This window comes from Hemiscyllium ocellatum, chromosome 2 (genome assembly GCF_020745735.1).
Source record: "Hemiscyllium ocellatum isolate sHemOce1 chromosome 2, sHemOce1.pat.X.cur, whole genome shotgun sequence".
In the NCBI taxonomy this organism is placed as follows: Eukaryota; Metazoa; Chordata; class Chondrichthyes; order Orectolobiformes; family Hemiscylliidae; genus Hemiscyllium; species Hemiscyllium ocellatum.
In genome coordinates this window covers 87,382,199-87,397,820 of record NC_083402.1, presented here as the reverse complement: position 1 = coordinate 87,397,820, position 15,622 = coordinate 87,382,199, and the positions used below count along the sequence as shown (strand labels likewise).

At 43.6% G+C, this 15,622-nt stretch overlaps 1 protein-coding gene across 1 annotated transcript in view; it reads left to right on the top strand.

Moving 5' to 3' along the window:
- The window catches only part of LOC132825920 (kinesin-like protein KIF27), a 114,438-nt gene that overhangs the window by 86,319 nt on the left and 12,497 nt on the right, over positions 1-15,622 (top strand). The window contains exon 15 of the mRNA XM_060841556.1: positions 623-821. Coding sequence (XP_060697539.1) covers positions 623-821 — 199 coding nt within the window. The remainder of the gene's footprint in view (positions 1-622; positions 822-15,622) is intronic.

The window sequence follows — 15,622 nt, the reverse complement described above, 5'->3', positions numbered from 1 at the left end:
GTCTCCTACTGCAAAACCAATTATAAATTATAAATTTTAAAAAGCTGCAGAGTGCGCCTCCATTTTTGAAGTACCCTCTCTCGTATTATAGTCTGCTGCTCTGCACAAGCCTCTGAATGGCCTCAAGTGTCAAGAGCTTGCCTGCCACTCCATAGTTGGATGGTGAACCCAACCTATAACCATTAATTGCCCTACTGGGTAAAATCATGATGAATGACTACAGCATGGATATCTGATGCAAATTTCAATTAGACAGAAGGATTCAGAAGGACAAAGCGAACATTCTGCTGTACATGTTAAAATAATTATTAAATGTGGGATGCCTGAAGAGATGGCTAAAATATGGATCTGAGACCATAATGTAACTTTACTTTTTCATTGTAGTGCAAGAAGACAAAACAGCAAAATGCTTTGGCCACAAAAGAAGTTAGAAAGTAATGATAGCAAGTACAAAACTTCTATTATTCCTCTGGCAATCAGGAATTGTCCATTAAACATATTTGAAGTTTTGAAATTTTAGGCAGGTTGTATTTGTTCTTTGGTGACATTGTTCCTTGGTCAGTATTTGCTATAAGTTTTTAAAATGTGCATGCTGACTTTTTAAATATTTTAACTTTGGTAGGTCGTTAGCCTACGTGAGACTGAACGCAGTTTGCAGGTGCAGTGTGCAGAAATGTCTGTGAAGGTAACTGAACAAGAGAATGTAGTCCATGAATTAGAATCTGCAGTGGAACGTTTATCAATGGAGATAGACAGACGACTAACTATGCAACAGAAGGAGCATGAACAGAAGATGCAGTTGGTCTTACAGTACTTTAAAGGTATTTGGGTCTTTGCAGATATTGTCATTATGCTCACAATATAAGTTACAGAGATGTAAACAGGCAGCACACAATTATGCTGTGAGTTGACACATTTCCAGGCATGCTTATATTCAATATAGTCAATTCCCTGGGGTATTATACAAACATGGCTGAATTTTATAGGGTTTGCAGGAGAAGCCTGGGAGGCAGGGAGATGCTGAAAAGTTTGAAGAAGGGCAGCAGGTTGTGGGGCTGACACCTTCTTGTCACCATAGAATTCTTCCAGCACTGAAGAAGATGGAGGATGACCCTCCAACCCAGAGCCTAATTTTGACAGTTCGGGGCCAACTAAGAGCCTTTTCCAACTACAAATGGTGAGTGGGCTATCCTACAGACAGACACACAATGCACACATAACACTAACTATACATTACTTTGCGTTTATTGGCACTGCTTGCACTGAAGAGCTGACACCTTGTCCAAATGGCATCCCTTACAGCTGTGACAGCAGCTAATTAACTGCTAGAATGCCACATCCTAGGCTCCTTAAATAGCCCAAACTTCAGACTCATTATCACTGTTGTTTCAATTATGTCCAGCCCAATTTAAAAAATGATGGGCATAACTTTATAAGGGTCAGAGCAATGAAGATTATGGTGCAATTTATGGAAGATTCATGCAACAACCATAGTGAGGCCCATTTTGGTTCTGACATCATCTTGTTGTGCCTTTTATGTTTTTCACAAGTATTGTGGCGAGATTATCACTAGACAGTGGGAAGAAGTCAATTGGCAGGTGTTAACACTTGATAAGTGCCTTGTTATGCTACAACTCACTTTATTAATATTCAATTTTCATCTTACCAAAGTCATAGAACAAACGGGATGTCAGGCAAACGTGATAAGGAGAACAAAGTGGGTACTTGGCAGATTCAGCTGACTGTCTGTTCTGAACAATTTCCATGCTGAAAACTGTGTAACACCATCTCAGGACACAGTCAACAGGCACCAGGTGCACACACTGCTCCTCCATGGACATTGACATCTGGAGTTTGCCAACCTAACATGACCATCCTGCACTTCTACTGTTCACTGCAGTAGGTTCTAGAAGCACAGACTTACATTGCACCAGCAACTTGTATTAAAAGGATTCTTGTGTTGAAAGGAAGGGACAGGCATTCAGCTCACAGACGTACCTGGCTGCATTTCAGGAATGCACGGTTGCTGTCTTAGTATTGCCTCATTTAGCACTTAACTGCATTCTCATAACATTCCCGCCTTCCATCGCCATGCCAGTTAACAAAGTCATACATTGATACAAATGTACAGCATGGAAACAGACCCTTCGGTCCAACTCGTTCATGCCGACCAGATATCCCAATCCAATCTAGTCCCACTTGCCAGCACCCGGCCCATATCCCTCCAAACCCTTCGAGTTCATATATCCATCCAGATGCCTTTTAAATGTTGCAATCTTACTAGCCTCTACCACTTCCTCTGGCAGCTCATTCCATACATTCCCTCTGCATGAAAATGTTGCCCTTTAGGTCTCTTTTATATCTTTCCCCTCTCACCTTAAACCTATGCCCTCTAGTTGTGGACACCCCCACCCCAGGGAATAGACTTGATCTCTATGTCCTATCTATGCCCCTTATGATTTTATAAACCTGTATAAGATCACCCCTCAGCCTCCCGCTCCAGGGAAAACAGCCCCAGTCTATTCAACCTCTCCCTATAACTCAAATCTTCCAACCCTGGCAACATCCTCGTTAACCTTTTCTGAACCCTTTCAATGTCCTTTCAATAAAAAGGAGATCAGAATTGCAAGCAATATCCCAAAAGTGGCCTAACCAATGTCCTGTACAGTTGCAACATGACCTCCCAACTCCTGTACTCAATACTTTGACCAATAAAGGAAAGCATACCAAACACCTTCTTCACTATCTTATCTACCTGTGACTTTACTTTCAAGGAGCAATGAACCTGCACTCCAAGGTCTCTTTGTTCAGCAACACTCCCCAGGACCTTACCATTAAGTGTATAAGTCCTGATAAGATTTGCTTTCCCAAAACGCAGAAGCTCACATTTATCTAAATTAACTCCATCTGCCACTCCTTAGTCCATTGGCCCATCTGATCAAGATCACATTGTAATCTGAGATCATCTTTTTCACTGTCCACTACACTTCCAATTTTGGTGTCATCTGCAAATTTACTAACTATACCTCTAATGCTTACATCCAAATCATTTATATAAATGACGAAAAGTAGTGGACCCAGTGCCAATCCTTGTGGCACTCCACTGGAGGTCACAGGCCTCCAGTCTGAAAAACAACCCTCCACCACCAATCTCTGTCTTCTACCTTGGAGCCAGTTCTGTATTCAAATGGCTAGTTCTCCCTGTATTCCATGAGATCTAACCTTGCTAATCAGTCTCCCATGGTGAACCTTGTCGAAAGCCTTACTAAAGTCCATATAGATCATGTCTCTTGCTCTGCACTCATCAATCCTTTTTGTTACTACTTCCAAAAGCTCAATCAAGTTTGTGAGACATGATTTCCCACTCACAAAGCTATGCTGATTATCCCATATTAGTCCTTGCATTTCCTAATACATGTACATCCTGTCCCTCAGGATTTCCTCCAACAACTTGCCCACCACCAACGTCAGGCTCACCGGTCTATCACAGACTTGACTTGCAAATCTCAGTCAGAGGCAGACATCTTCTTGTAAGTAACTGTGTCTATGTCAATCTCATACCTACTCTATCCACCAGCATCTTGCATGGCAGATAGACCACATGTAGAACAAGCAGGCAGTCATGTCTAAAAGTTTTAGGTAAGTAGAAAACATTGAAGACTCTGGAGGCACCTGTCATTCAGAGGCAGCCTGGTGTGGCAACTGCTGTATCCCGTTAAGAAACTTCAGAAGATAGTGTATGCAGCGTAGACCATCGTGGAAGCCAATCTTCCATCCATGGACTCCATCTACATGGTTTGCTCCTGCAGAAAGGCTGCCAAAGACCCATTGCATCCCAGTAGTGATCTCTGACAACCTCTTCCATCAGGCAGAAGATACAGAAGATTAGAGTGCTGCTGGAAGAGTGCAGCAGGTCAGTGAGCATCTGAGGAGCAAGAAATCGATGTTTGGGCAGGAGCCCGTCATCATCATCACTCCTGATGAAGGGCTGCTGCTCGAAACATCGATTTTTCTGCTCCTCAGATGCTGTCTGACCTGCTGTGCTTTTCCAGCACCACTCTAATCTTGACTCTAATCTCCAGCATCTGCAGTCCTCACTTTCGCTTAGAAGATACATAGCCTAAACACATGCACCATAAGGTTCAGGAACAACTTTTTCCTGGCTGTTATTAGACTGATGAATGGACTCTCTAGCCTCAAATAATGCTGATCTTGCTAACGTTGATCTCACCCAGCACTCGTTCTGTGCAGTGTAAGTTTAAGCCCTGTCTACTTTTTTTTTACAACCTCTGATCTGTACATCCTTGCTTACTATGATCTGCCTGTACTGTTCATAAACAAAGCTTTTCACTGTACGTTAGTACACATGGCAATGAATGAATCAATCAATCTGATACCATTTGAGAGAATTGGCCACAGTGAGGTGTGTGGTTGGTGTGTTGAGTTAAGAAGTCTGTGTCTCTTCTGTCCAAGGAGTGAGTTAGTTGTTAGTTCTGTAGCAGTAGGTCTGGGGGCATAGAGCTAATGTGGTCAGGGCAATAAAATTGCAACTATCAGGAGTTGGACATGTCTTGCCCAGGTCCTGTTCAGTCATGTCAAAGGCCCGTTCATAGTCAGGACCACAGTCAGGTCTGTCCACAGAAATTGAGAGGGATAGTAGGAGGGATGCAATTGCAGCCATTGCAGTGGGACTAACTTGGTCAGTTATACTTCATTTCTGGTGTTGCAGGGTCTGGGCAGGGACACAGAAGTGTAGGGAAGGGGTGGACAGCAGGATTGCAAGAATGGAATATGATAAAGTATGGAATGACGAGCGTTGTCCATGATCAGGACCATCCCAACTTCAACATAGGGAGTCAGTGAATGACTACACCGGCACAATCACTTTGTTTGTCAGGTATGGCAGGAAAAATGAGCAACTGCACGCACTGATAGAGGCTTGGGGAAGTTTGAAGCCTATGGGTTTAACAGGATGAGCTACTAACTACCAGAGGAGTGTGCACTGTCACCTTTCATCATGCTGGAAATCAAAAGTGCACAATGGACACAAAAATAGGTGAAATCAGAGTAGGTGACTTAAGTGACTCAGCCTGTGACAGAGGGGCTGCTGTAAACAAAGATCTCAGGGCTTTTAAAGGGAAAGAGCATAAGTCACCAGGCCCATGCAATGTGTGGCACACATGCTGCTTACTCCTTGCACATCGTCTAGCATGGTTCCTCTCTATATATTGAACCTAGCCAGCACAGACATTGCTGGACAACTGTTTGACATCTGCACCTTTGTGCACAAAGCAAGCTGAACATTAGGGTTGTTAAATGAGGAGGGATAAATGTGTCTTCATGACCCAATACCATGTGTACACTTCCTTCAATCCTTCTTGATGGTGCAGTTGAGTGTCCGTGCAGACTTCCATCCATGGGGATTCATCTGTCACAATGAAATCCTGTCAAATGTTATGAAATTGCATTTGGCATATACACAGTGAGGTGTAGGTTTGCTCGCTGAGCTGTAAGTTTGATATCCAAACGTTTCATTACCTGACTAGATAACATCATCAGTGGCGACCTCCAAGTGAAGCGAAGCTGTTGTCTCCTGCTTTCTATTTATACCTTTCTCCTGGATGGGGTTCCTGGGGTTTGTGGTGATGTCATTTCCTGTTTGTTTTCTGAGGGGTTGATAGATGGCATCTAAATCTATGTGTTTGTTTATGGCATTGTGGTTGGAGTGCCAGGCCTCTAGGAATTCTCTGGCATGTCTTTGCTTAGCCTGTCCCAGGATAGATGTGTTGTCCCAGTTGAAATGGTTTTTTTCATCTGTGTGTAGGGCTACGAGGAAGAGAGGGTAGAAACCACATTGAAGGACAACAATCTCACGGAAGAAACACAACAAACGATCAGACAGACAGTTGCACCTACTCTGAGCTGAAAGAGGGAAGGAAACAAACTGAACACACAAGAAAAGAAAGCCCTAGAAAACCTCAAAAAACATCGTTATATTACCTGCAGACAAAGGTCGGCTCACAGTCATCCTGAACAGAAGGGACTACATAAAGAAAGCCAATGCACTACTCGCAGACACCAACACCTACCAACAAGTGGCGCTAGACCCGACCCCACAATTAGGAAACAAAATTACATATCTCCTAATATTTCCTGATGAAGGGCTTATGCCCGAAACGTCAAATTTCCTGTTCCTTGGATGCTGCCTGACCTGCTGCGCTTTTCCAGCAACATATTTTCAGCTCTGATCTCCAGCATCTGCAGACCTCACTTTCTCCTCCCTACATATCTCCTAAGAAAATTACACAATTCTGGACAATTAAACAAGACGGAATTCCAGAAAATGAAACCCGACGGGACCAACACCGCACGATTCTACAGACTACCAAAAATCCATAAACCAGGAGCCCCCCGCAGATCTATAGTCTCACTACCCGGAACACCAACTTACAGACTGGCCAAAGCACTACATGCAAGATTGAAATACCTAGTAGAAGAGTCACAGCACTCCATCCACTCCACCCAGGAATTCCTAAAAATCATCAAAAACACCAAAATAGAGGAAAACGAAGCAATGATCTCATTCGACATAACAGCACTGTTCACCTCCATCAACATCGACCTAGCAAAGGAAACACTTACCACACTTTTAGAAGAGACCATCACACACACCCCAACCACCATCAATCACATTACCAATAAAAACATCGTGAAGCTCGTGGACCTGTGCCTCACCAGCCACTTCACTTTCAACAACATCGTCTACAAACAAACCAACGGCACACCCATGGGATCTCCGCTATCAGGATTCATAGCAGAAGCAGTAATCCGAAGACTAGAACAAACAGCCCTACCAACCATCAAACCAAAAATCTGGGTCCGCTACGTAGATGCCACCTTTGTCATCACAAAATGAAACCAGATAGAAGAGACATTTAACATCATCAACAACACCCTCACAGGCATAAAGTTCACCAAGGAGGAAGAAACCAACAACAAACTCGCATTCCTGGAGGTCACAGTCGAAAGAAAGGACAACAGAGAACTACAGCCTGCGTATACAGAAAACCGACAAACACTGACCAAATACTTGACTACATCAGCAACCATCCTAACACACACAAACAAAGCTGTATCAGAACACTATTCCAACTAGCCACCACATACTGCAGCACAGACGAACTTTGGAAAACAGAGGAGAACCACCTATACAACGTATTCAAGAAGAATGTACACTCAAAAAATACAGTGCGCAGATTCCTCAAGAACAAACCATGACAAGCAGACCAAACACAGCCAAAAATCCTAACCACCTTACCATACATCAAAGAAGTTTCAGAAATGACAGCCAGAATACTAAGACCCCTTAGAATCCTAGTAGCACACAAACCCACCAACACTCAAACAAAAACTAACAAACTTAAAAGACCCAGTACCACCCATGGACAAAACCAACATCATCTACAAAATTCCATGCAAGGACTGCCACAAACACTACGTAGGACAAACAGGAAGAAAGTTAGCCACTAGGATACACAAACACCAGCTAGCCACAAAAAGGCAAGACCCCCTCTCCCTCGTAGCCCTACACACGGATGAAAAGAACACCATTTCGACTGAGACAACACATTATTCCTGGGACAGGCTAAGCAAAGACATGCCAGAGAATTCCTAGAGGCCTGGCACTCCAACCATAACGCCATAAATAAACACATAGATCTGATGCCATCTATCAACCCCTCAGAAAACGAACAGGAAATGACATTACCAGGAACCCCATCCAGGAGAGAAATATAAATAGAAAGCAGGAGACAACAGCTTCACTTCACTTGGAGATCGCCACTGATGATGTTACCTAGCCAGGTAATGAAACGTCTGGATATCAAACCTACAGCTCAGCGAACAAACCTACACCCTAAACCTCAAGCTGAGCTACAAACCTTCACAAACCTTGCATGTACACAGTAAGACTTACAAGCAAATGAGAGTTAACGCCAAGAACGTTTATGCTGAAAGTAATAGTCTTTTTCATCATGCCACCAAAGTGCCCTCAATGGGCTTTCCTCTTTCTTTTACTCTCATTATATCTTAGTGTTGTCCCTGGTTCTGCAGTTCCACTCTGGAGCCCATTGGTTTGAACAGGAGACTCAGCAAACACTTGTGTCTGAGATGCCATGGTTCTTGCCAGAGTCAAGTTGACCCTTCTCAGCTTGAACTTCGAAGGGTCAGAGGGAGGCAGGCATGGTGGTGGTGGAGAGTCAGGTCACCTCTGCAGTGTCTTGCATGGAAAGTGCAGAAGAGCCTTGTGAGGACAGGGCACCTGGATTGGGGTGGATACCAAACTCCCACTGTCCCGAGCCTTTGGTCCTGAGGACCAGCATGTGTTTGATGGAATGCAGGTTTGTGATTCTTTCCAGTATTGCCAGAATGTGTTGGACCTGGTTGCCTCCATGGCAACTGCCAACCTGCCCTGGGGAGGCAATCAGATAGTCACAGGATTTGCTGCATTGCTGCAGCTTTTGAACCATGAGAGCAATTGCAGCCCATTCTGCCTGTCTGCTGCCACTCCTCCCTGTGGATTTGGATGGAGTCCCTCAATATGTAAACCACGGGCTCCTCTTCAGCATGCGGCTCAGCCAATGGCTGGTTTTCCATAGCCCTCTGAGTGCCAGCCACTTTGCCCTTTTATCTTTGGCCAGCTACAGAGCTGTCACGGTGAGATGTTTACGCACATGTGTTTATGTTTCTCACTGGGGTGTCGATATCTGGGCTGGGGTTGGGGGGAGAAATGCAGGAGTCAGCCTTACTGATGCTTCTTCTGAGACCTCCATCCCCTTCGTCCTCAGAGGTTGAAGACAGAGCTTCTGGGGGAACCAAGGGTGTCTCTTTAGAGCTTGAGGACAAGCTAGCAGAGCCTGCAAGGCAAGAGAGAGAAGTTGTCATGGCCAGTGATTAGAAGTGATATGCAGTGACTGAGAGTGACAGCACAGTTAATGTGAAATTGCAGTTGAATGAAGATTAGTACTTACTCATTTGGTAGGACATGGATGTTTCTGCATCCCTGTCACAAGTGGCACCACTCTTTTCCTCTAAATGCCAGGATGCTCTCCCTGTCAAATGTCAAGAATCCATCCATCTGTACCGCCTCTCTCTGTCCTGTCAAAGGAGGTCTTGCGATGTAATAAGCAAAAGCAGCAGAATTGAATGAGATTACAGTTTGTGTCATGACTTTTGGGCCAGTGTGCAATTTATGAGGAGACAGCACAGAGGGTATGTAAGTTTATTGTGTGGGAGGTTAGGAGTAAACGAGAGTGAGTGAGGAAAGGTTTTGTCATCAATGTGAGAATGACAGAGCATGAGCCTTGGTGAGAGGTGAGAGCAATAGCAGAAATAGAATAGGTGTGAAGAAACAGAGAGAGGTCTGGTAAAGGGAGTAAATCACTAACCTTTCTGTATTGCTAGCCATTCCTGCAAATGCTGGTGCTGACATTGACCTGGTTGATGATCTTGGACCAGGGGGTTAGGGACTGGTGGCATAAACTCCTTTGCCAGTACTCAGGGAAAAGACTCTTCTCCTTTGCATTGCCCCATCCTCCAGGGCCTCCTGGTCTCTGTTGGGGAAACACAGTACCATCTTCCCATTCTCCACCATGTTCTGATTCTGTCCTTGAACAGGTCAGGGCAACTTTAGAATGTAAGTGCTCATATAGGTGCACAGCATCCTTCTGCAATGGATGCACCAAAAATGTCAGTCTTTGGGCGAATATTTACTGAGCGGCGAGTTGTGGGAAAGATGCATGGTAAGATGAGTGAAAATTGGACATGAAAGATGCCATAGTACAGTGTAGGTAATTATGGCATTGCATTTGGTAAGATAGGGTGACAAAACTTACTAGGTCTCACAACAAAACAAAGTGCAAATAAGCTCAGAGTTAGCCAAGAAAAATAATAGGAATCAGCCCAAGGTCTCTCTCTTACCTGCCTCTACTATCTTTGATGAATGCCACTTAGAGTCATAGAGATGTACAGCATGGAAACAGACTCTTCGATCCAACCCGTCCATGCCGACCAGATATCCCAACCCAATCTAGTCCCACCTGCCAGCACCTGGCCCATATCCCTTCAAACCCTTCCTATTCATATACTCATCCAAATGTCACTTGCACTGTCTCAGCTTTAGATTTTCTTTTTACTTTTTTTATCCTTAACTCTGTTATTTCTCTTCTTCATCTTCAATTTTGGTGGTCTTGTCCTTTTCTTTATTTCAAGTGGGAAGTGGTGTAGGAGGGAATGGTACCTCTAGTGACTGTAAGTTTCATTTGGAGTGGAGGCTGTGCAGGTAAATTTGCTTCTGTTCCCATCCCTTCCCCTTCTACAATCATTTGTGTTTTCTCCACTCTTTCCCTTTCTACCAACCTCTTCATCCCCATCAGATTCTTTTTATTCCACTGAGCTATGTGCTCAACCCATCAACCTACTATCCCCTCCCCCTTTCTGCCCTGACATATCCTTCACCCTTAACCTCTCACGCAAATAAAGAATTCAGTATAGAGAGGTCAGCGGCTCCTTCAACCTTTTTTTCTGTTCCCCAACCCCATTATCTTCCCTTCTTAGCTGTTTACTAAATAGAGGCTTTGTTTGAATTTAGAAGTCATTTTCTTGCAAAATAATTTTAGAATGATGAGAAAAACAATTTCAGTCTTTCTCTGCATCTTAAGTGTTTTTCTCCACGTTCTGACTCTCTGTCTTCTCTTTCTTTCTCATGTGCTTCTCCATCTCCAGATGTGAGAGATTAGAATATGCTTTGCAATTATAACCTATCAGCATTAGCTTTTCTTATCAACAAAACACAGAATGACAATCCATTGGCTTCACAATTTAACTGATTTTTTCTTCAAAGAAACTTGAATTAATAAAGATCTTGTGATAAAGGTACTGCTATAATGTTGTTAGTGACCAAATTCCAGGATGTTTATCAAGTGACAGTGAAGAAACAGAAGTATATGGTTAAGCTGGTGTATGACTTCACATCGAATATTGAGGTGATAAGTGTTCCCATGTAGGTGCTGCTCTAATCTTTCTGGGGGGTGAAGGTCATTGAATTGGATTGAATTTACTGTCACATGTACTGAGGCACAGTGAAAAATTTGTCCATGGTTTTGGGAGGTTGGATAAACTCTTCTGTGCCTTCTCAGTATGGCAGCACTGACTGTGGAACATTCAATTACTAGATAACTTGATGGGATTGAATTTCATAAGCAAACTGAAGTTGATATGGGAGATGCATAACTGAGATGCTGCCTACCTCATTTTGTCCCCTACAACCAATTTGTCAGGAATTACTGGGCTTTCTAAATTGAATTTATTGTCACATGTACCAAGGCACAGTGAAAAGCTTTGTCTTGCGAGTAATACAGGCAGACCATATAGTTAAGTAGCAGGGATACTAAATAACAGGTAAACAGCAGCAAAACCAAAAACACAGGTACAGGCGAATGTTAAGAGTTTGTGAGTCCATTCAATATTCTAACAACAGTAGGGTAGAAACTGTTATGAAACCAGCTGGTGCGTGTGTTCAGGCTTCTGTACCTTCTCCCCGATGGTAGAGGTTGTAGAAAAACATTGCCAGGGTGGGATGGATCTTTGAGAATGCTGGCAGCCTTTCCTTGACAGTGGGCCTGGTGGATAGATTCTATAGATGAGAGGTTGGCCTTTGTGATTGTCCGGGCCGAGTTCACTACTCTCTGTAACCGTCTCCGATCTTGAATGGTATAGTTGCCATACCTGGTAGTGATATATCCAGGCAGAATGCTCTCGATGGCACATCTATAAAAGTTGGCAAGAGTCTTTGCCGTCATGCCAAATTTCCTCAGAAGAGATGTTGTTAGGCCTTTGTAACCAGTGCATCCACATGAAGAGTCCAAGAAAGCTTGTTGTGGGTGACCACTCCCAGGAGCTTTACACTCTCCACTCGTTCCACCTCCTTGCTGTTAATGTGTAGGGGGCCATGAGTAACATCCCACCGAAAGTCAATAATGAGTTCCTTGGTTTTGCTGGCATTGAGAGCTAGGTTGTTACCAGTGCATCATTTTTCCACGTCTTCCACCTCCCGTCTGTAGTCTGTGTCGTCGCCATCTGACATTCAACCGTCTATGGTGGTGTAATCAGCAAACTTATAAAAGACATTAGTCTGGTATTTGGCGACGCAGTCATGGGTATACAGTGAGCACAGTTGGGGGCTGAGTACGCACCCCTGGGGGGCTCCAGTGTTGAGTGCTAGTGAGGATGAAATATTGTCCCCAATCTTGACTGATGGTCGTCTGTGGGTCAGGAAACTGAGGATCTAGTTACAGAGAGTGGGGATTAGTCCAAGATCACTAAGTTTAGTAATCAGATTTGAGGGGATAATACTGTTGAAGGCTGAACTGTAGTCAATGAGTAGGATTCTTACCTAGCTGTTCTTGGTGTCAAGATGTTCTCGGGAGGAGTGAAGGGCAAGTGATATGGCATCTGATGCGGATCTGTTGGTCCGATAGGCAAATTGGAGTGGGTCAAGAGTAGTGGGGAGGCTGGAGTTGATTAATGCCATGACCAACCTTTCAAAGAATTCATAACCACAGAGTTAGGGCCATGAGGCGGTAGTCACTGAGACATGCTGCATGAGCCTTCTTAGGTACAGGGATGATGTTGGCCTTCTTGAAATAGGCAGGGACAGTGGCTTGCTTCAGGGAGAGGTTGAAGATATCCAAGAAGACCTCTGCCAGTTGATCTGCGCATGCTCTGAGTGTACAGCATGGTACTCCGTCTGGTCCCATTGCTTTCTTTGGATTCACACGAAGGAAAACTGATCTGACCTCTGATGCAGTGACTGTTGGGATAGGTTCATCAGGACTTGTCGGAATAGGTGTTACCTCTCGACAGAAATTCTGCTCAAAGTAAGCATAGAAGGTGTTGAGACGATCTGGGAGGGATATGTCATCGTCTGCTATCTTGCATTATCTCTTTTTCGAACTTGTCATATCATTCAGTCCTTGCCATAGTCGCCGGATATCTGTCAGGGTTTCTAGTTCATTTCGGTATTTGTCCTTGCTGCCTTAATGACTCTGCGAAGGCCATACTTGAATTCCTTATATTTGAGTGGGTCTCCAGATCTGAAGGCCTCACGCCTGATTTTTAGCAGGTTCTGTATGTCCTGATTCATCCAGGGTTTCCTGTTGGGGAACATGTGGATTGACTTCCTCGGTATGCAGTCCTCCACACACACTTGCTCATAAAGTCTGTGATGATGGTGGTGTACACGTCCAAGGTCCCTGCGGACTGTTTGAACATGGCCCAATCAGCCAATTTCAGACAGCACCAGAGTTGACCCTTTCCTCCTCCGCCCACCACTGGACGTGTGTCTGGAAGGGGATCTCCTTCTTGAGCTTTTGCCTGTAAGCCGGGAGAAGAAGCACGATATTGTGGTCAGAGTTCCCGAAATAAAAGGGGAATGGAGCGGTAGGCATCCTTCACAGAGGTGTAGCAGTGGTCTAAAATGTTCAGGCCCCTGGTTGGGCAGGTAATGTTCTGGTGGTAATTTGGCAATATCTTCCTTAGATTGGCTTGATTGAAGTCGCCAGTCACTGCGTAGTCTCAGTCTTACCTGGAGAAGGTAAGTTTCTGCTTGCGTTCTGATTTGTCCAGTTAGCTCCTGGTTTCAGTTGCTGCCAATTTGTTGCTTGAGGTTAGGTCACATTTTTGTATAGTGGTGTTTGGGCTGCTTTCCAGGTAGGTGTCTTATGAGGTTGGGAGTGTTTTGTGTGGTTCTCCTTCCTGGGGCAGGTCTTTCGGGTCCCTCCATTTTCTGGCAGGCTCCAAGCCTATGGCTCACATAGGCTGCCTCCAGCTGGCCTAGCCTTCTTCCAGGGTGGTCTGGTGGGTCATGTCTGCTGCCTTCATTCAGTAAGCTGGCTTTGATGGTCGGAGGAGTTTCTCACCTATGAGTTTAGATAAAATAGAGTTATTAGTAATTATATTAAATTTAAGAGTGTAGAATGATTGCAGAAGTCGGAAATAGGAAATTTAGATCTGCATGCTGGAGCTCGCAAGGAGTCAACCATATCCAGTACCATCTTGCTTCCAAAGATTCCAAAGATCTTGCTTTTGTTGAACTTATGATGGGCAATCAAAAGAGCCCTTTCAAAAAAAAGAGGAAAAGTGTTGACGTTATTGGGGAGCTAAAAAGAAACATCAATAAGCCTTCAAGCCAAAAAGGAATTTATTTCATTTATCCGGCCTACCCAAGCCTTTTCTTCACTGTTGGTGTGGGCATGTGCCATTCCAGCATTCCAGCGAGCAGCTCACAGATGAACTTGTTATGTACTGTTGTGTTTCATTTGCATCAAATGTCAAATGATTCCTCCCCCTAGATTCAAGGCACACTTTCACCTCTTCTGCTAACGGAGCAGCATGTCAGTGAAATTTCAGACCCTTAAACGAGAGAAATACTTAAGTTCTTCGGCTATTATTTGAATATTTTAATATTGATTTTTAATCTTCCTCTTTCTTCATCTTTCAGAGTCTTAGGGTTTAATACTAACAGGTCCCTGGCTTTCTATAAACCAGATTTTGCCTTTACATGCCCATGTCTAGGGATTTTTCGCACAAACATATTCGAAAAGAGACTATTTGATATCAATTAGTACTCAGAATATTGCTGATATTTTCAACTGCAGCCAAAGTCAGTGAAACAAATTTTAGCCTCCCACTCATCTGAAATTAGCTAATTCACAATGAGATAGGGAGAAAACATGAGATGTTGTGGATTTGGTGGTTACATGTACTGTTAAATATTCAGAGGAGCTATGTCCACAAGAATCTTCAAAGACCCAATATTATTAAGTACATTGTTTATTGACTCTTTAATTGGTTACAATCTATTTCAAGCTTGAACAAGAATCACATATCATGATTGTAGCACTTTGAATGCACTTTGAAACAAAATTTGACATAGCCATAACATAGGGTTGATGACTTAAAACATGATCAAAGGAATAAATATGGGGAACTTGCCGCAGTATATAATACAGCCAAGTGTGAAAGTCATTCAAGTCTGGAATTTGTAAACTTACAACACCCAGCATGGTTAGCATTAATTGTATCCAAAAAGAAACCAAAATAATTTGTCAAAAACGGTGAACAAATTGCATTCTATTATCACTTATCGTGTTTGTCTTTGTCATTATCCTAATCTCACATTTTATCTCTAGTTTCTTTCACCCTTTTCCTTCTGAGCACATCTTGTCAATGAAATCAGCAAGATCCGGACAGGATCTAGGTTTGGCAAGTAACACAAATGTCAGGCTATGATCATTACCAATAAAAGACAATCTAACCACCATCACTTGACATTCAATGGTGTTACCATCACTGTATCCCCCACTTTCAGCATCCTGGGGGCTTACCATTGACCAGAAACTCAACAGGACTCACTACATAAATACAGTGGCTACGAGCAGGTCAGTAGCTAAGAATATTGCAGCAAGTACCTCGCCTCCTCACTCCCTAAAGCCTGCCCATCATCTATAAGGCACAAGTAAGGAGTGTGAAGGAATACTAGCCAGTTGCCTGGATGGGTGCAGCT